The 22171-nt window shown below is 36.3% G+C and overlaps 1 protein-coding gene across 1 annotated transcript; it reads left to right on the top strand.

The window, feature by feature from the left end:
• Positions 1–5068: 5068 nt before the first annotated feature.
• On the top strand, positions 5069–6174 carry LOC103721828 (uncharacterized). Its single transcript, XM_008812184.5, has 2 exons — positions 5069–5192; positions 5483–6174. The coding sequence occupies exon 2, from the start codon at positions 5486–5488 to the stop codon at positions 5900–5902; it is 417 nt and encodes a 138-aa protein (XP_008810406.1). The 5' UTR covers positions 5069–5192; positions 5483–5485; the 3' UTR covers positions 5903–6174.
• Positions 6175–22171: the final 15997 nt, after the last annotated feature.

The following is a 22171-nucleotide window of genomic DNA, read 5'->3' as shown; positions in this document are numbered from 1 at the left end:
AGCTCGGCTCATGACCAGCTATACTCTGAGCACATCGTGAACCCAACTCTGGTACGGTGAGACTAACTTTGTGTAAGCTTCATGAAAACGTAGTAGGCCCGATCTACATTCACCTTTGGTGCTAAAAAGCCTGAGCCCAAGTGCGGCCCGTCCCAACAATATCATACCTTAGCCCATAGATTGAATGAAGGGGACATTGGCCTGGCCTATAGTGCAGTATTAATTGTCGGGGGAAATTGGCCTGGCACGAGCCTCTTAAAGGCCTGTTTGGATGACAACCGGCAAAATTATCGGATTATAGGCTGGGCTAGGCTTATTTTCATAAGTATCCAAGAATAATTTTGGAGTAGACATGCCAAATCTCACAAGAAGCAAAAAAAGACCGGGTAATCCTATGATTGGGATGATTGTATTGGCCCAATCTATGAATTCAATAGAATTTTCAGCCCAATCACTCAAATCGGCCTTAACTTTTTTACGAAGTATGTCCCTCTTTCGGCCTTTTATTTGCCTATGGATCAAGTCCATTTCGGATGATAACGTTCAATGGCTTGCGGAATATACAAATATGTACACATATACAAATAAGATCTGACTCATATACAAATATGTACACATATTTGCAAATATGTATGTACATAGAATGGAATTTTTATTCATAAGATCGCAGGAAGTTCGCATGAATTTACTTTGGAAAGAAACCTAAGCACATTCTGAATTTATATAGTTTGGATTTAGATGATTTGACACATAAGATGCCGCCTTGGCATGCGACACTTTCAATTCTCTCATGAGCATATCATTACATACATCTCAGCAAGTTAGAATATATTGCAAGCTGCAAATTATTCTACCAGCCAACCACCTTAATTGCACCAGAATGCCAACTTTGGTTGATTTATTTAACCATATGCAAATTTGAGTAGAAAGAAAATTTTCTTCAACTGAACACATGCTATGACTCTTTTAAAATCCGAGTCAGTTCCTATGACTCGGATTTAGATGATTTAATACCTAAGAATCTTGTTTTGGGATGAACTTTTTTTGATTCTTCAAGAAGCATATTTCTGTATGCATCTCAATTCTCAAGTGCATGACATATATTCAACCCATATATAGCGATGGATCATTCTATAGGCACGCAACCTTAATTGCACCATACTTATCTTAATTTTATTCGATCTATTTACTATATAGCTTCAAATTGTAATAGGATTTTACCTCATTTCTTCAACTAGTGATGACCTGCCACATACTCAACTCCCATAACCCTGGTTTAAGTAATGTAGTACTTTATAATCTTCACCTCCAATTATTCAAGAAGCATATTGCATGGCATGTATCCAACTCTTATACAGATGCAGATCATTTGATAACCTAAAACTTTAATTACACCCTACTCCCAATTTGTCTGGTTTATTTATTGACATGCAACTTTCCATAGGAGAATATTTCACCCATTCACTCCAATCAATCTCACATTTTTGCATGTTCAACTCCTAGGTGAAAAACTTCATCATTTCATTCAAGAAATGGAATGATACTACATTGTTTTATAATTAAATAGTGATGTACCACTCTTAATTCTTTGAGAAGTATTACATTGCATGGATCGCAACAATGCTGCATATGTTCAACCTATACGTAGCTGCATACCCTTCCATGTATATGCAAATTTGACCACATCCTGATTCTCTTGATTTTGTCTAACAATTTATTATTGTGCAATACCAAGCCACGCGTAGCACCGGCGTGCAACCTTAGCAACACCCTAATTCTCTCAACTTTGTCTAGTTCATTTATCAATGTGCAAGATAGCGAATATTACCCTATTACTTTAACGACTCACAACTTGCCACATGGTCAATTTTCACAACCTTGGTTTAGGTGATTATACTTCAAAATCTTGTTTTAGTGTCTAACACCTAGAGCTGATCATGGGCTGCACTTGGGCATTGGAAATGTCAAATTTCAAATAAACTCGGCCCAAAATCCGACTGATAATAAATATAGTTTAAGCCTGAGGCCTGCCTAATGATCGATCAGCTCCACTGCCACCTCCGGTTCATTGAGGAGCATATATTTGCTTTTATCTCAACAACATGGTATATATTCAACTCTTGCATAATTGTAGGTCATTTTAATAGCCTACAACCTACACTGTGCCCTAATCCCAATTTTGTCCTATTCATTTGTCTACATGAAACTTCAGGCGGAAAGAAATTTTAACCATATTATCACCATATTACTTCAACTAATCGCACAATATGACATTATTCTATTCCTATAATTTTGGATGTAGATGATTTAATGCCTAAAAATCTTTTTAATACATGCCACCTTTAATTCTCGAGAAGCATATCATTGCATGCATCTAAATGACATAGTGGGTATTTAAAACTACACGCAACTACAATTTATGTTGTTTGCAAGCAACCTTTCTGCACCTTGATTTTCTCAATTTTGTATAATCTATTAATTAATGCACAATCTTCAATGGATAGCAAATTTCAGTGAGTCACAAACCACCATGTAGTCAGTTGCCACAACCTTTGTTTAAGTGATCTGACGCTTCAAGATCCTGTTTCAGTGCTTGCTAACTCCAATATGTCAAAAGGCATATCTTTGCATTTATCTCAACAATGTAGCATGTATCTAACAACATGAAATGTTAACCCTGGCCTACCTATGATTTGTACAATTCAGTCATCAATATGCAACTTTAGAAAGAAAGAGAACTTCACCCTTTTTTTTTTTTTTTGGTAAATCGGTGGCTCATATTTGGCGAGTGTGAAAACAGCCAACAAAATCAAAAAGCAAAATACTGCGCAAAGGCATGGCATAGCCCCGTGATCTAGCCAGAAAAAACCTACCGAGTGATGAGCCGCGAAGGAAGCAACCCACAATAACTATGTGGGTCACTTCAACTTCACCCTATCACTTCAATAACTATGTGCTACCAAGTATTCAGTTCCCACAATTTGGGTTCAATTGGTTTGATGCTTAAAATTTTAACTCTGTCTATTTGCCACCTTTAATCCTTCAACAAGCGTGTCATTACATTCATCTCGAGAATGTGATACAGCCATTGATCATTCTGTCAACATCCAACCTTATGAACATCCATATTTTCTCAATTTTGTCCAGCTTATTTATCAGTGTCAACTTCAAATAGAAATTAATTCTTACCTTATGAGTCTAGCCACTCACCACCTACAATGTACTTCACTCCGACAATCTAGGTATATGTGATTCAATACTTTAGAATCTTGTTTCAATGATAGCCAACTATAATTCATCAAGAAGCATATCATTGTATACACATCAAAAATTTTGGCATATATATATCGACCATGTTATCAATCTATGCCCCCCCTTTAATTCTATGACAAGCACATCAATCCATGCTCCTCAAAAACATGACACATGTGCTAATCATTTTGTCAACATGCAACGTTAATTAACCTAATATCTTGATTATATCCGATCTATTTATTAGTACGACTATAAATAAAATCGAATCTTATCCTATTACTATAGGCAGTCGCAAGCTACAACATATAGAACTCCTAAAATGTAGATTTAGGTGACTAGATACTTTAGAATCTTATTTTGGTATCCGCCACCTTTAATTCATCAAAAAGCACGTCGTTATATGTATATCACCAACATGGCATATATTAGCTGATCGTTCTATCAGTCTTAATGCTACCTCTAATTCTCTAGCAATCATATCATTACATACATTATCGAAAATGTGACATAGATGCTAGTTATTTTGTCGGTATACAACCTTAACTGTACCCTAGATCTCTTAATTTTGTCTGATTCAATTATCAATATGCAGCTTTAATTAAAAGTTAGATCTTGCTCATTACTCTAGTTAGTCACAACCGACCACGTACTCAACTCCGATAATCTAGATGCAAGTGATTTGATCCTTTAGAATCTTATTTTGGTGTCTGCTACCTCCAATTCATCAAAAAGCATGATATTGTATACATATCAGCAACGTGGCATATATTAATTGACCGTTCCATCAGTCTCTATGCATGCCACCTCGAGTTCTCTAAAAAGCATATCATTGCATACATCTCGAAATGTTGTATAGTTGTCTATTATTTTGCCGACATGCAACCCTAACTATCCCCCAAGTTTCTCAATTTTGTCCGATTCATTCATCAATGTGCAACTTTAATTGGAAAACCAAATCTTACCCTATTGCTCTAGTCGGTCACAGCCTACCAAATACTCAATTCCTACAATCTAGGTGGAAATGATTCGATACTTCAGAAACTTATTTTACTATTTGCCACCTCCAATCCGTCCGAGAAGCACGCATATGTATATCAAATATTAACCGATCTTTCTATTAGTATATCTCTCAGCTTTGTCCGATTCAACTGCAGTTCCCATCTTATATGATGCTTTCATCATAGTATCTTTCGCACCTTTATTCCAATCATTTGCAATCCAATATAGCAATTTTTTTACGCCTAAAAGGACTTGATAAACAAACTGCAGGGAATTCATCCAACAAGGTAATGGAGCCTACCTATAGGCCACAAAAGAGGATGTGGAAGTTGGTGATGGAAATAATGAATCCATCAAGCATTTCTCTTTGTCTAAGCCTCGCACCCACCCATGTTCAATTCTTTAGTGTATGCCACTCTCCCTATATGTGGTCCAATAACCCAATGAGTGGGCATTCTTGAGCCCATATAATGAGAAACAATGCCTGTAAATAATGTAATGGAAGTGTTTTTAAAGTAAGCAATTTAAAAAGCAAACCTCATCAACGTTTTTTGTCACACTGATACATCATCAAAAAGCTCACGGTGGGCACCAAGGCAGCGGCAACGGAGGGAGCGTCCATTGACGGTGCTCCAAATGGAAAAGCGAAAACCAGACCAAATAAAGTAAATTTATTGCCGAGGTACCACCTTCCCCTTGGAACCCCATCGTAGCCGTCGGATTGGACGCGTGGCATGCATCAAACCCTTCTGGGATCGAACTCTTCCAACGAGTACTGCACCCCAGCCGAGCTCCTCCCCCCCCCCCCCACAACCCAAAACTAGTGTTAAAAATCCTCCCTTTTTTCAACTCTTTCTTTGCTCTTCGCTCTTCGCTCTCGGAGAACCTAGAGGTGTTCCTCTCGGAAATCCATTCGAAGAGTTCGTCCCGGGATTGAGGTTTGGTTTGCTCCGATTCTCGCGTTTTCTCGATCTTTAATCCCTTCTCTGGGCTCCGAAAGAACCCGAAGGAAGAGAGTTCGGGTTTTATTTCTTTTGTTCATCACCAGATGCCTCTGAATCTTGTTCGAGATCCAGCGCTTTCCCCCTTTTTCTCTGCTTTGTTCGCCTTTTGGAACCCTATTCGCGTCAAAAATTCATCAAAAATCGGATCTTTCTGCGTTTTTTTGGATCGTCCGCGTCGGAAGGCATTCAAGAAACGAATCTTTTTGGGTTTTTTTGGCGTGTAGGAAATGTCGTACCCACTGGAGCAGCAGCAGCAGCAGCCGCCATCGCCACCCTCGCCGGTGTACGACGCGGCATCGACGGCGAACGGTGGGGGATCGTACGGGCCGCTGATCGGCGTGCTCGCGGTGATAGCGGTGCTCGGCGTGATCGCCGGGATCGTAGGGCGGCTCTGTTCCGGGCGGAGGATATTCGGGTACGGCTACGACTTCGAGGGGTGGATCGAGCGCAAGTGCGCCGCCTGCATCGACGGTCGGGTGGAGCTCCGCCTGCCACAAGCGGCTGCGGCGGCGACGGGCGGAGCGGGGCCGGGCGAGAATGGAAGCGGTGGGCCTGCTGCGGGGGGGGCGGCGGCGGGAGGAGGAGGAGCGGGGCCGGGGGTGAAACAAGCGGCGCAGAACCCGGCGAGGGCGGCCGAGTCCTGAGCGGGTTCTCGAGCTGTGTGTGAAATGGGGTCCTCCTCCTTTGTTCCTCCCTCTCTTTTTTTTAATATTTATTTGCCCTTTCCTTTTCCTTTTTGTTTATGCTTATGTTGGGTCTTTGGGGAGTCTTCGTTAGTTCTTGGTTTTCTATATGGGGGTTGTGCTTACATGGCAGCCATGGCGTCACATTTCAAAGAGCTGTGGTCTTCCATGGTGATGTTCGAACTTGAGAAGGGTTGAAAAAGAAATCGAGTCCTCTTGCTCTCTCGCTCGCTCGCTCTTAGTCTCATTCCCTGAATTTGTCGGGATGTGTGTTGCGTTGTGCGTCTCTCGTGCTAATTATGCAAGCTGTCATGAGCGGAAAAAAGAAAGAAAGATAACTCTGCAGTAAAAGTGGGACCCTTTTAAGGCTACTTTTAGCTCAAATGAAGCAATTAGTTGCACTGCAAGATAAATTGTTTAAATATATTATGTTTTATCTGATTTCTAAGTGCTCGTGTATATATTCTGCATATCAAGAAATATTAATGTTATTTTCTCTGTATATATGATTTGGGGAATGATATACTCCCCAAGGCACATCGACAAGTAGTAAATAAAAAATATGTATATTCAATAATTGGTTTCTTCATCGGACTATAATTTTTTATTTTGTTTGATCGGAATTTTGACACCCATTTCAAGTTTCAAAGTTTTGTCCTCAAAGCCTCTGCTTACTTATTTCCTAATATGTGCATAGTTATAAATAATTTTGTGCATATGGAAAGAAGTGCTAAGTTCTCCAAAATAATAATAATAATAATAATAATAAAGGTGTGAAACTCTTTAACGATTTAGGGATAAAAAATTATCCATTTAGATGTTTGTTCTTCTTCCACCAAGAAAAGAAGATCTTTAATTGATAATACACCTGCACTATAATTATCCAGATCCAAAATTCCAAATACTGCTCAAACGCATAATCTTTAATTGCCAAACAGAAAGGTGTGACATTAATTGGGATACACACCTCAAGTCACATTGGCAGGTCAATTTAGCATTGCTCTTTTAACAAATTACTAATACTTTGGCGCATTAATGCAAGTTGTTGGAGAATTTGCACCTTCTAATGGCCATAATAGTCTTCTACAATTTTTTTACAGAAAAAAAAAACATAGGTCCACTCAATGAAGGGAAGTCAAGAAGAACGATCCATCTGGCATGTACCAATATGCTACTACATTCCTTCCATTGCAGCAAGTGACTTCTAATTTTTAAATAGCAGTCTCTGGTTCAGAATATATTCAAAGCATTCCCTGAACTGGGACAAGGGGAAGGTTGTCGCGTGGATGGGGATATTAAATGCCTAAACTTTTACATCCAGAGCACGACACTAATATGGCGGGGGTAGCTTCGCCATACGTGAGTAAGCACCAGACTCCCTTATTCCCTAATACTTGTTTTTTATCCCATGAAATCTACTCGAATAGTTTCTGCAAGCTCCCCTTCTCTCATCTCTGTCTTAGATTGTTAGGCTGGTTTGGCTTGAAGGGAATAGTTATTCCACCAATTATCCTACTTCTGTTTGGCTACAGCTTCTAGAATAACTCATCACTCTTTTTTTTTCTTTTTTTTGGAGAGAGAGAGAGAGAGAGAGAGAGAGAGAGAGAGAGAGAGGTATCAATAAGGTCGATCTGTGTGCTAGGAATAGCTTACAACCTTTCCTTTAAATTGTTATGCCTGGCCTGAGCAAGATTGATGCAGAAAACTACGAGAACTCAGTTCTTAAATTAATTCTTGCTCCAAGTTAGCTTCTAGTCTAAGATTTAAACCTGGACATAATCCATCACTTGGGAGGTTGGATCTAAGTTTTAAGGAGCTAGACTTGAATGACATCAGTTAAGTTGGTTCGAAACCTCTATTTGGTTCCCATCAAAGTCTTCGTGAGATCCATGCCGGACCGAGGATACACACAGGCCAAGAGATCTACAAGCCTAATCTGATATTGTACCCACTGGGTCCTCAAGATATTTCTGATAAAAACCTTGGATGTCCTCAAACTAGACCTAACCCGTCTTCATCTCCACGCTCGGCACTGATGGTGGTGAGTTCCTTACTTGGATCATGCCTCCCATGACTCCCGAGTCCCCACTTCAGTTATGAGTTGGGTCTAAACATAAATTGGTACCATTTGACATGCTTGCCTTCCAATCATAATTTTCACTTACAAATGCTCGTGATTTGTTTTCACTAATTATATTTTTTTCAGAAAAACCAGAAGATGATGGTGCATCTTTGTTTTTATTCGAAGGGTTGTATCAGAAATCTTTCTTACTCAATAATGGCTGAGGCAAGAAAGTATGATCGATCGATGATCTTCTGCTAATGCTGACATCTTTTTCATCTCTAATCCTATCTAAGCTTCAGAAAAATAAAAAAATCTATACCAGCTAATCTATAATATAATAAATGCTAGCTGTTCTTCCTTTAATTTTTGTTTTTCTATAGTTCAGGTATGTTCATGGCTTGCCAAATCAGCCTTTGCCAGCTAAGGATGTCGCTCATAAATTAATTTATCATGAAACTGGGTATTACATATCAATTCTAATGCATCAATGAAGCCGATTTTCCCTAATGAAAGTGATTAGCTCAAGATTAAAGAAAATAAGAATGGATGAATGCATGCGTAGAAAATAAAAATATATTATTTTTAATATTTTGAGTAGAAAATAAAATAGAATAATTTTTTATCAAAACTAGCAACATGGGGCATTCTTGCTGATCTATGCATGCAGAAGCAAGCTGGACCTACGCTAGTCTCTCAAAAAAATACAATTAAATGACTTGGTCGTTTGCAAATAGACTGAAGAATGTATCACTCGAATCATTTGCACTCTTCGTTGCAGCCCTCATTGTTTCGATGGCTTGCATACCTTGGTTCTTTCCGCATATCACTCGTCAGTATATTGGCTTCTGATAAAAAAAAATATCAAACACTGTCAAATTCCAGTACGTACGTATAGCTTTTTATCTTTATCAAGATTTGATGTGACACGGTTCACACCACCGAGTTTCCCACTAGATGGAGACAACATCTCCTCCAACCGAGGCCATGCGCCGCGCTCCAACAAAAGCAAAGCTGATGGGACGTTCTAACCCCATGCCATGCCTCGATCCGAAGTGCATTAATTAGAAACTTGCAATTGGCAACTAAATTTTAGAATAGATTCTTCTCCGGTTCATAGTTTTTCACTTTTTCTCATGGCTGTCTAATTTTATATAATATATAATGGCTAAATTCTCTTATTATTTCCTAATATACCTCATAAGAACAGGCAAAGAGAAGTAAAGTTTTTTTTTTTTTTTTGGCTATTTTAGAGGTTGTTTATCAGTTTATGTGACTTATCATCATGATCTGTGGGTTCCCAACATGTGAAAGACTTTTATCCTGTGTACAACTTTGGATACAATCTCGCTCCAATTAATCTGCATTTGTTATCGCATGCACTCCTGCCCCTTGATCGTCCATCATGCCGTTCATCTCCACTCAAGCTATTCACGCATGCATGGAGTCCCTCTCCAGTGCATGCATGCTCTCGTATCCCTCTCAAGCCCTGGGGACGTATTATTCTATCATAACCCCCCTCCTCTCTCTCTCTCTCTCTCTCTCTCTCTCTCTCTCTCTCTCTCTCTCTTATGCTAATCTTATCTTGCTTTCTCAATGAGAGAGCGTAAGAAGAGATCTAAGATTGAGAGAAGATTGAGAGAGTAGATGAGAGAAATAGAGCAAGAAATCGAGATGAGCCAGAGAGAGAGAGATGGGTGTAGCCTCCTGCATGCTGGAGAAAGATGTGGTATAATCAGATAGATGCATGTTCAATTCTACGTTGAGATTAATCACATGTGTCCATCTTTTAAAATCTGAATGAAGATTAGATAGAGAAGCAACAATTGGAAAAAGATTAGAGAAAAGAGGCATTTCATTTATTAACGAATGATTAATATATTCTTTTAAGAAAAATATATTTTGCCATACAGCTAATATAATGATATTTAGAGTTGTTTTGGTACATTTTTTTCTATGAACTATTCAGAAAATCATACCTTGACCTTCAAATCTTATATAAGTAAAATTGGTACATGCAAAGCTGACCAATATAGCCGATTTGTAACACGAGAGAACTTAGAAATCTTAAGGGTGCCATTTACGTACCACCCAAGTAGCATGCAATATTGCTTATGTAGATACTGCCAATTGTACATTGTTGACATATCTTAATCTGCTCAAATTTAAAAAAATTAATTAATAGCTTAAGTTTACGATTCAGGGAACACATGTCATTCATCGGAATCATCTCAATTCACAATGATTTCAATATAGGATGGGTAGCACTGGGTATTATATATTTAAACTTAATTCATTCCTTATTCAAACTTTAAGCGGAAAATTAACAAAGCTTTTGCATCTACTCCTTAACAATCTCACCCATGCCTCTTGGACCGGCTGTTTTCTGACCCCTGTTGGTGAAAAAAGGTGGCAGCCTGGGTGTCGCCATAAACAGGTGCATCAAATAATATTATTGCGACCCATTTTGCATGCAAACATCAAAATATTCTTGCAGGAGAGCAAATTATTTGTGGAGTGAAACTGCAAGGGGCTACAGTCTCATATATTTTGTCTACAATTGTAAACATAGTCATGTGGTGATATCTTCCTTTCCCCTGCTGCTTCTGTGGTGTTTTTTAGGTAACACTTTTACCCTTATATTCAATCATCCTACTTTGTTTTTAGATGAGAAGTAGAATCTCCTCGCATGTAAGTTACTGTTCTTGGATAATGTCTCACATGTAAGTTAGTGTTCTTGACTATGTGTTTTGCTTATCACGCATTGTTTGTACCAGGTGCGACATTTCAATTTTCGATGGCACGTACATATATAACTTGTATCTCCCACTCCAAAACCTTAAACTATTTAGCCAATTCGGATCTAAATATCAATCTAAAATTATATCCGCTCAAAAATCATAAGAAACATTTTGAAAGTTCTATTAGGTCTATGGATTGAGACTGGAATATATGCACTCAAAAATCATAAGAAACATTTTGAAAGGACTGTTATGTCTATGGATTGACACTAGGTCGCATGCAAGAATCGTATTCTATTGCAAGAAACACGAAGAAAAATGAAACAAAGTAGAAAAAAAAAGAGAACGAAATATTTATATTGTTCGGACTATTGACCTACATTCATAAACAAAAACCATAGCAAAAATTCACCATAAAAAGCTGAAGATTCTAAAGTATAAAATTTTCTTACGAATCCTGGCCTCCAATATATTCAATCTCTAGGTCATTCAACGTTTTTCTTCGAAAAAAATGTTGCCTTTTCTATTTTAAGAGATTGTAAATTTGGTCATATTGTGCTCTGAATCCTCTGATATATGATTGAATTGAAGAAATCTAAGTTTCAATCACCGACTGTTAAAAAAAAACATGCATCATGCAAGATTCAGTAAAGTCATATTGTGTGCAAGTTTACGGCTGAATTGAAGAAATCTAAGTTTCAACTACAAGTTGGTAGAAGAAGTCCAATATCATGGGAGATTCACTACTGAACTAAACAAGATCCACTTCTCAATCTCGAGCTACTGAAAAAAAAAAAAAAATCCATATGAGGGTCGACTATTGATCCATAGGATTTTGTCTCCTAAGTGGTCCACTACTCCGGTGGACTACTTAGGAGACATGTTCAGGAAGATTAATGGGATGACTGGCTAAGTGGTCTCCTATGTGATCCACTATTTCGGTGATTTTGTTTAGGTGGGAAGTTGGCTAGACTATTATATAGTGTTTTATTTTTTAATTTTGTTGGCCACATTCATCCTGTGTGAACCTGTTAAAAAATAATAATAAAAATCTATATATCATGCAACGGTCATGATCTAGTAGATTGGGACGCAACAAGATATATGTCTTGCATGTCGGTCAATCATACACCATCACGGGATACATGGATGATCCATGATTGATAAACTAGACCTCTATATTTGGTGTGATACATGTCCATCCCCACAGCGGACCCTCTCCATGATTAAAGCTTGATCAGTGGCAGAGTGTGATGATTTATAAAGAGACAATAATATCAACTCAACTGTATACGCTGTGTACACAAGTACTTGCCCTGCCGCGCTCGCTCCGATGCGCTTCGCGCTCCTTGATTTATCCGATCCGCCGTATCGGATCCCATGTGATCCGGCGCAGCTTTTGTCGGTGTACCGCATCACGCTGCCTTCGTACGCGCCGGAACCGATCATGATCTCATCCTGACCGTCCGTCGGGTCATTTCCGTCGCCTCGGAGCCTCGATTTTCGTGTTTCCTTGCCCGGGCCCCGGCGCATAATTAAGACCCGCGTGCGTTTCATCCGGCGAATTGCGTTGGAAGGGAGTCTCATTGTACGGTCTAGATATCATCACATTTCTTATTTTACCCGACCTTTCGTGCCGCTGGTACATGATTAGGACGGTTAACGAGCCGAGCCGAGCCGAGCCCGAAAGAGTTCGGCTCGGCTCATTTTACAGAAGCCCAAGCTCGGACACGGTAACGAGCTCTATATTGGACTCGAGCTTGGACTTGTTTGGCAAAGCAAAGGCTCGGATTTGAGCTCGTAAATCTCGTTTCAATTACGAGCTCCAAAACGAGTCTAAGCTCAGGCTCGTAATCAGGCTCGAGCTCGGGCTCAGGCTCGATAATAAGCTATTTTTCTTTATGTGGTCAGATTTTTATGAATTATGGTGCTGAAATAAGATCTTTCAGTGGGAGACTAGAGCTCGTTTGGGCTCGTGAACTGCTTGGGCTCGAGCTTGGGCTCGGGCTTGAGTGTAAACGAGCCTCATATTGGGCTCGGGTTCGTTTGACTAACGAGTCGAGCCCGAGCCGAGCCCGAACCGAGCCCGAGCAGCTCGGCTCATTAACAGCCCTATACATGGTAGGCGTGGCCCCTGTTCTAATAAAATATCACCGAATGTGATAGACGACTTCCTCTCATTGATTTAGAGAATACTATTAGAATAGCTGGTGCATAAGCAGTCATCCAATTTGCAGCCTTATTAATTTTTTTAAATATATGTTTGGCCTGAAATAAGTTCATTAATTCACTCCTCTGAACAAGACAGCCCAGCTTTTACACGATTGAGGCACCTCAGACCCTGGGCCAACAAAGACTCATTGCAGAAAAGACCTCAAAGATAAAATAGAAAAAAAAAAGTCTTTTTTATAGTGAGTTTGTCTAAGGCTGGCCCATTGCAGAAAAGATTTCAAAGATAAAATAAAAAATAAAAATATATTTTTTAGTGAGTCCGTTTTATACCTCTAAATGTATTGGCCCCCCTCTCCGGGTTCGTACAAGGTTTAAGATAAAGGCCGCCCATAACTGTTTCTGGTCCGTTTGTTAACCCACTCTTTGGAGTTTGGACTTCATTAACTTGGTCGTAGGCCGTACCACAACCAATTGGCCCGGAATAACCCCTGGAACCGGAATAAAAGGAAAAACCGCTCTTATCGGTGAAACCCGCTCATATCAGTGGTTGAATGACCGAATGGAGCTTTCAGATTTGTGACAAACTGGTTGAGCTTTTTTTTGATTGTTCGATACTTTAGCGTCTATGACTGAACAACATCCTGTATGGGAAAGAATGGTATTGCATTTGATCAGCGGCCTAGGTTGAACATAGAAAATATCAAATTTTAAATAAATTTAGTCTTGAATCTGATGAAAAATGAATATAATTTAAATTCGAGACGACTCATGATTAGTTATACATTGTATATATAATTAGAATTTTGAGGATGTATCATATTATTCTTAAGGTGGATTTTTGGACTGTTATTAGGTGGCTTGCTAATTCAACACCTTTTACAGATCAATATTCATCCTTTGAGACAGAATTGTTTGAAAATAGGAACATTTTTTTGGTCTCTTGAAGTGGAATTGTTTGTAGAGAAACTAATAGAGCTACAGATTGGATAATGACATATGTTGTTGATCATATGAGACTTACTCTACGAATGACTGTGACAGATATTCTTTCCGACTTGTTAGACATGTTACTTTCTGATGCTTACATAAATGTATTTATATATTTTAGATTCATTTAATAATTAGATTTACCAAAAAATATATTATTTACTTTTTTTATAAAAAAATATTATGCTTTATAAGCTTTCCTATCTCTCTTCTCCGGATCCTAAATCTCATTGTTGAGGGTTTGCTTTTTATCTCTTCTCAACCAGGTGATTGGGCCATGAATCTCCAGCAAACACACGTCTAGGTTCTACGGATGACTCTCTCCATCTCTCTCCCCCGCATCATCTCCTTGTGTTCTCTTTCTCTTTCTCTCCACACATATGTAGACCTATCAATAAAAAAAATTGATATTCGTGGATGGTGAGCTGTTTAGTTTTATTTCCTTCTTTGTTTATGTCAGTTGGTTTCAACAAATTAAATGGGTTCATAGCTTCTCCATAAAGTCTTTTATTTAATTAATTTACTTATTTTGAGATGGAAGAATGCATTTTTGTTATTGGCTCCTTAGAGCCTATTTTGGTCTTCTTTTATTACTAAGTTCAATTGGATCATAGAAATTAATAAACTTAATTTTGAACCAGTGAATGATCCTCAGCCAAGGAAAGAAAAGAGAGAAAAATAGTGAATGATTGCATGATTGTTTATGCCATAACTTATTAGCTCCCAAGAAGTTTAGTCATGACTCTCGAGTCTTGGTGAATCCTTTCTTTCTTTCTTTTTGCTCTTCTCATTTTTATCAAATTTTTATATTTTTAAAATAATGCATACTTATACATAATTTTTATTTTTTATTTTATAATTAATTCACTAGAAATAATACATATAAAGCAAGGATCATCTACAATACATCTTCATGCATCGAACGCTACTATGTCACTTATCTTGAAAATGGAGGACATATTATGTTGGGATGCAAACATGCAGAATAGACAAATTGTGCGAGAACCCTCCTTTTTAGAGATTAGCGATATGGAGACAATTCGAATATGCACAGCTGTGTAAGGTGCAAAAGCGGCACCAAAGGATTTGGAATCAAATATTATTATATCATGGTGATTTCATGGTTTATTTTTGGTTGACCCCATGGTTAGCCTAGTAATTTTAATTTCTTGTTTGATGAACAGTCCAAATTTGAAAACATTGGAACAAATGACCATAGATAGAGAAATTAATCCAAAGGATAAGGTCACAAAGTTTTGTATTGTCTAGGTTAGGTACTTAGGGTCATGCACCGAGGCCTACGCAGTACATCAAGGAAGCGCAAAAGGACTCGATGTATGTCTCGATGTATGGCGCATACTTACATACACATGCATGGGCACAGGATCCACACTCACAGTGTGCTTAAAGTCAGTCTCTTTTTCAATGACACTTGCTCCAAGGATAATGTTTTCCTCTTGGAAGCATCCTCAAGAACATCACCCTCCTTTGAGGCCTTCCAAGCCCAAGATGCTTTTAAACGCTACCATAAGTAGAGTTTATTATGTTTTAGGATATACTTATGATACTTTCCTCTTGGTAGATGTCATTCTATTGCAAAGAAATTTGCGTCAACATGGAAAAATAAGTATACGTATAAAAGTTATAAATAGAGAAGTTTTTATTTTTCTTGTGTGAGAAAGAAAATGCTAAATTTATATGCTTGTTTAGGTGAAATGTATCTATCTATGACCCAATTCGTAAATAGGGATGCAAGATGTTGGACCTACATGAATAAATTGTGGGTCACTTCAGAAAGTGAAAAGTGTGGAGTCATATATACATATTGATCTCGATACATGTAATGCAAGTGGATGGCTCTAAGTTTTCTTTTATTCATAAACATATGTTATGAAAAGAGGCTTCATTTTCAATTTTTTCCTCATGCGATAAGCATGCAAGGAGACTGTGGGATGCACGATAATTTCTACCATAGATGGTGAAAAACTAACCCAAAAAAAAAAAATATATATACACGGATAACACAGAGACCTCATATGAGAAGGTTACATATGTGATGTTTACATTTTGACAAATTTATAATCTTAAAAAGATGCTACATGTCTGATGTTTTAACTCTCGTGTTCGGCCAATGACCGATAATTCATACTTGAAACCATACTAATTCAATAAAATGAGCAATAAAAGTGCTGAAATATAGCTGTATAGCTTTGTGTTTTGAATTTGCAAGAATTGCTTTATGATAGCATTACTTGTATATTCATGATATTGGTATATGTGTGTAGGTCTAGCAATCATTTTTTGAAAGAGGAAAAAATAAGGAATGAATGAAAATGAATTGTTATGTTGCTAAGAAGAGTAGGCTTAACTGACATAGTAATCCATTACATATCATTGTACAAGTAGGAGCTAGTAATTGCTCTTTGTTGGTGAGTTATTGCACCATTCTTATTTGCCTCAAGACCCTATTTGGATATTGAAAAAATTTATTCGAAAACTCAACATTAAAATTGTGGTGGAAATCAATTAGGGCTGCAGCTAGCTAGAAGCTCGGAGCAAATATTATTCAGAACATAATCACCTTCAAATATTGCATCATATGATCACCTTTAAGTACTCCGTTTCTCTCGTAACTACGGTAGCGATACCTTTCTGGAAGATCTTAGTAACAAGGCCTAAATGTCAGTCACAGTGGATCCCAAGATTTTTGTGAATATCATTAACCATATTTCTTGAGATTTATGCATATAACATGCGATAATACGCGATATCTACGTACGTTGTTCGGTGCACACAGCTATAATAATGGACTATATAAACAGGAACCTACCAATAATATTTTTCATTCTTCTGTACATCATGCCCAAAATTGCACTAAAGTTCAGGTGATTTATCCATTGCTTAATATTAAAGTAATTTTGTTTAAAGTTGTGAAGTGAACAAAGACATAAACATTACATGCAGAGAGATGGAAATAAGTCTCCATGCATGCACTGGTGGAGAGGTCTAGTCTGCCGAGGACAGCTGCTGCATTATGTCTGAAGGCCTGGAGAACCCCGCACAACGGCAGCAGGTCTGCCATGGAAGAGAGGAGCAGAAGTGGGTCAAGGAAAGTCGAGGAGGCAGGGAGTCTGAAAACTTTAAATCATGGGATTGGATGGTCCTGCCCACTGATAGCTGATTCAATAATATTAAAGGATTCCGATTCCATGCACAAGGAAACAAGTACTAAAGACGCTCCACCTTCCTACGGAATTAAAGGTACTTCCTCTTTCTTACAGGGAATAGACATTTATGGCTGAGCGAACGGAAGCCGTAGAAAAGGAAGTGAGACTAATAGACTATCATCAAGCAACTGGAAGAAGTGACTTTAATTTTTTTTATAGAATTCGAGGCCGAAGAAGGTGGCGATAGCGACGAAACATAGTACGAGCAGTGGGGTTCCAATTCCAACTCCAGGGAAGGAAGAACGTAAAAAAATGGCGGACGGAGACGGTGGAGTCTTTTTAGCTTTCCTCCTTGGTTTTGACACGTGTCGCTGCCCCCCTCTCTCTCTCTCTCTCTCTCTCTCTTTGGGCTTTCCTGCTGTGGATTTAAGTGCTTGATTAATATATATATATATATATATATATATATATATATATATATATATATATATATATATATATATAAGTATTTGTTCTTCGCAAAGGTATGGGATAGATTAATTATATGGGAGATTGTGACGTTGACGTCGGGGGAAAATGATAGATATTCCGCCAACAACTACAGGCCAAACACTTCTGAGGGCACTTCCGTAGTTTCCCAAAGCAAGCTTGCAGTCGAAGGTCGGATGAAGGTGGCATTAAAAAATTTTATCAAGCTAAATCTGAATTATGTGTTAAACAGGCCAAGAATTCAAAACCAGCTTTTTCATTAAATAGATAATTGGGTCTATAACTTATTTATTCAATAGGTTGAATCTTATTAAACAAGTTAGAAAAATTTTTAATAGGTCAAATAGATCTAAAATAAGTTATATAGATTGTGTTAAACTGGTTGAGTAGATTTTAAATGAAGTTAAATATATTGTTAATGGGTTAAATCTATTGGTTTATAAATTGATCTAATTATTAAATAATTAAAAATGAGTTAAGTAGATCAAAGACCTAAACTTGAACTTGACATGTTCGACGAACCGGCGTAAATGGGTTGACTTGTTTGTAACTTGAACCAGTATATGCTAATAAGCTGTAAACCTCCTTAAATTGCCACCTCTGATTTTTTTCCTCCTTATTCTTTTTTTTTAAAAATAATTTGAATGTTGATATTTTAAAAATAAGAAACTTGTATGTTTTATCGCTACCATAATAACACTGTCTTCACCACTTTATGCTTTTGTATTGTTACCTCCACCTCCAACCTATATTGAACCATCATTGACCTTGCCATTGCATTGCTGCCACTATCATCGTTGTCTCCACTTTGTCACTGACACCACCTATCGTCACTGCCTCCATCGTCACTGCAACCATTCTACCACTATCCCAGCCGGCAACACCATTATCTATATCTGCCACTACTATTATCATCTCCACATTCATCACCATATTTATAATTTAAAAATAATTAATTATACTAAATATATATTTATTTTAAAAATTGAAAATAAGTATTTTATTTTTAAAAATAGAAAAAATAAAAGTGATGTCAAACAACATCTTAGTATACATTAGATTCCAATGATCTAAACCATTCTATGGTCTGCCCATCAAGTGAAAAGGCCGCGCGACATATTTAACTCCAGCTGCAGTCCATGGCTACTTCTTTCACAAGCCAAGCCTGTTAAAGCGGTTAGTTGGCCCAATTGGCCCATGGCAATTTCTGGCGTGGTCTTGCCACCTTGTTGGAATTTGCAACTGGGTTGGATTTGGTTTTCCAACGGGCTGAGTTTCTTTTGAGATAAAATAGAGGAAGTAAGATACTTTTCCCCCAGTATTTCATTTATAAATCAGGAAGATTTAATCGTTGTGGGATTCCGAAGGAGCATTTACATGTTCACTTTTCATGCGAATTTGACTTAGAGATGCAACTATCCTGATCACTACCACTCTTGAATAACCGTAATACAACCAAAAGGTCGAGGTTTTTTAATGGACACTAGATCTAATAGCAGGGACAATCGTAGCCTGGTCAATGCCGCGATTAAGAAATTCGGAAGTCCAGCAAGCCATGTAGCTAGGTGGCATTTGATGATCTAAATAGGATCACTAAGGTAATGTTAGATCACTGGTGATTCTTATCTCGAGGTAATCTGATCTTCGATGATTTAAGATCATCGTGTTTGGTAGACCATATTATAGTAATTAAAGCTCATCGAGTATCCACGAGTAATCTGTGTAATATTCACTGAAAATTCAAAAATACTGACCATGTAATACCAAAACTATTTTCGATATATTCCATAAAAATATAATTATTAATCATATAAGAATATATTATAATAAATTATTAATAGATTCTATAAAATATATTTTTAATTATATTATTATTAATTATATACAAATATTAATTATCGTTAAATAATTAATAATTTTTTACTTATACTTATAATAACTTTTTCTAATGATAATATTTATTTTGATTAAGAAAAATAAGACGAATAGAAGTAATACATTAAATAATTTTATATATAAATATAAAGAACAATAATAAATTTTTATTTTATTTTAAAATATAATTAAACAATAACATGATTAATAATATTATTAAAATATAATATACGTCTTAAATATTATATATAATATAATATATGATATTGATATAATATATTTATTGGTATATAAATATATCAATTTTTTTTTGCTGGACCAAAGGGTATTTTTGTTCCTAAATGTTAGTCTAAGATCACTGCCCTAGGATGATCTTAGATACCTATCCTCAAAGATAGGTTTGCCATCACCGGATTGGATGGTGAGTTGAGACGTAGGGATGATTTGAGATCATTACTACATAGGATTACTATGATGTAAGCAATGGCGGCGATCTTATCACCTCCATTCATATTATCCTTGAGTTTGGGGTCATCACCGTATACCAAACACCCCCATAATTCATAGTCAAGCCAAAAAAAGAAAGAAAGAAGGAAGAAAAAGTTGAGAGAAAGGCGAATGAGAGTGGTCTGTTTAGAACTTACCATGTTTTCTTGCATACTTTAGCGACACACTTCGTTGCGTCTCCTTCCTTTCCCTCAGTTTCTCTGGACAACTCTACTTTTAATTCCCTTTTCTTGGTCCTACTTCATCTTTATTTGTCTGAGATGTAAATGTTAATTGATTGAGTACAAATCTCCATATAAAATAAACGAGTTGGGTGTGTTGTTATCCTTTACAACTAAATTATAAATAGCTTGGTATGAATTAAAGGTTTGATTTAACCTGAATTTCACCTGATCGAAACTTAGTCCATTGCCATTGAATCTAAACCCAACACAACTTTTTTTATGAAATAAATAAGAAATACAACCAATCTCTTTGACAGCAGATGGAGATTTGCGACGAAAAAATTATGAATCAATCAATTAGATACACATAAAAAATTATGCACCGAACAACAATTGTCTAATTTCAAAAACAAGAAAAAATAGTGCTAAAGAAATCATCTTTCATTTTAGTTTATTTACATTTGCTTGATGTTTATCTGATGCATAACTTTTGCTAGGGATCCTAACAAACCAATAAAACGTGGAGTTGGTTTTTGGGTAGAGTAGATCCTATCTTGAAATTCTTAACAATGCTCCAAATATTTCAGATATATTTTTAAAAATTAACATGAAATAAATGCTAACTTAAAATTTATTTGGTAGGTCATATGTTCAATCTCAATAAGTTTAGGTTTTGCTATAACTAACAAATCACCATATATATAAACTTTGGAGAACTTGAGACTCCTATTATCCATAAAATCACAGAAATGCTAATCTAAGAAGTGTCTTCTCTTGCATTCCTTTTTCTCATGTAGTTTCTTGTGAGTCTAGCAACACTAGACTTGTTTTTTCATTGAAGTTAAGCACGGCTGATGGCTTCAATCAGTAAAAATGCTATTATTTAAAACAAATTAAAAATCAAGAAATAATAATCACTTTTTCTTTGAGGGCCCGCTTGGTTTGGAAGAATATGGTATGCAAAAATAAATTCTATCTGAGATTACTATTTTTGGTATAAAAAGTAGATGAAAAAGATGGTAAAATAAATGATAAATTACATATCTATTTTTCTTGAGAGAAAAGGTAAAACAAATACCACTAAGAGGATGGTATTTATTTTTTCATGCTGGACTACCAAGTGGAGGTAATCGAAAATTGTCATTTCTTGATGAAAATGTCCCCACTCATATTATACTAATATTATATTAACTATATTAATATATATTATATTAATATTATATTTATATCTTTTAAATGTATTAATATATTAATTAAATAGTACTTATATATAACATACTTAATATATTACTATTTTTATTAATAAATATTAATTATTAATAAATAACTAACAAAAAATTATTAATTTTCAATAAATATAACATACATTTGTTAATAATTAATATTTATTTATATACAAAAATATACTAAAATTCATTTATAATAAAAAAATATGTTTTCTAATATTTATATAATTAAATTAAAAATATTTATTAACTCATATTTTAATATTTGAAATAGTCAATTTTGATAGTGCTTATATAAATGGGACATAAATAGCCAACAAATGAATTGAATATATATATTAGTACTTGAATATTTATTTAAGGATATTGTTGAAAATTTAGCAATATTCTTATATAAGATTATTTCCAACTAAATATAATAATATTTTTTTGATGGCATTTTTTAAAGTAATTTTCCACCAAATAAATATGATAAAATTTATTTTTCTCGATAATTATTTTTTTAAATAAATAATTTTTAGAAATTATTAGATTATTTCATAATCTGATTGGTGCCTTGAACATATATCAAAGCATCCCAAACTCTCTCTTTCATCTGTTTGCATAGATCTTGTTGCGGCTATTGAATGGTGTACATGGCAACAAAAAAATAGATGAGCCCTCCTTTCACATAAAAGATACAACCCGGACCCTAATCTATCAAACACCAACCAATCCAGCCCTTAGTGGACCGTTTCTTTTTTTTTTTCGGTCCCTTGTTTTGAGCACGAGCCCAAGGATTTGTTGGGAAAATGAAATTTCGTCCGTTAGATATCCGCTTCGCGTAAGATATTCCGTCTC

The sequence above is a fragment of the Phoenix dactylifera genome, chromosome 2 (genome assembly GCF_051530095.1).
Source record: "Phoenix dactylifera cultivar Ajwa chromosome 2, Ajwa_hap1_PhDact_Kaust_v1.1, whole genome shotgun sequence".
Classification (NCBI taxonomy): Eukaryota; Viridiplantae; Streptophyta; class Magnoliopsida; order Arecales; family Arecaceae; genus Phoenix; species Phoenix dactylifera.
Note: the sequence above shows the minus strand (reverse complement) of the source record. Positions and strands in the feature narration are given on the sequence as shown.

What these genes read in the sequence shown, in the direction of transcription:
- LOC103721828 (XM_008812184.5), top strand. Translation starts at nt 5,486, where the DNA reads ATGTCGTACCCACTGGAGCAGCAGCAGCAGCAGCCGCCATCGCCACCC.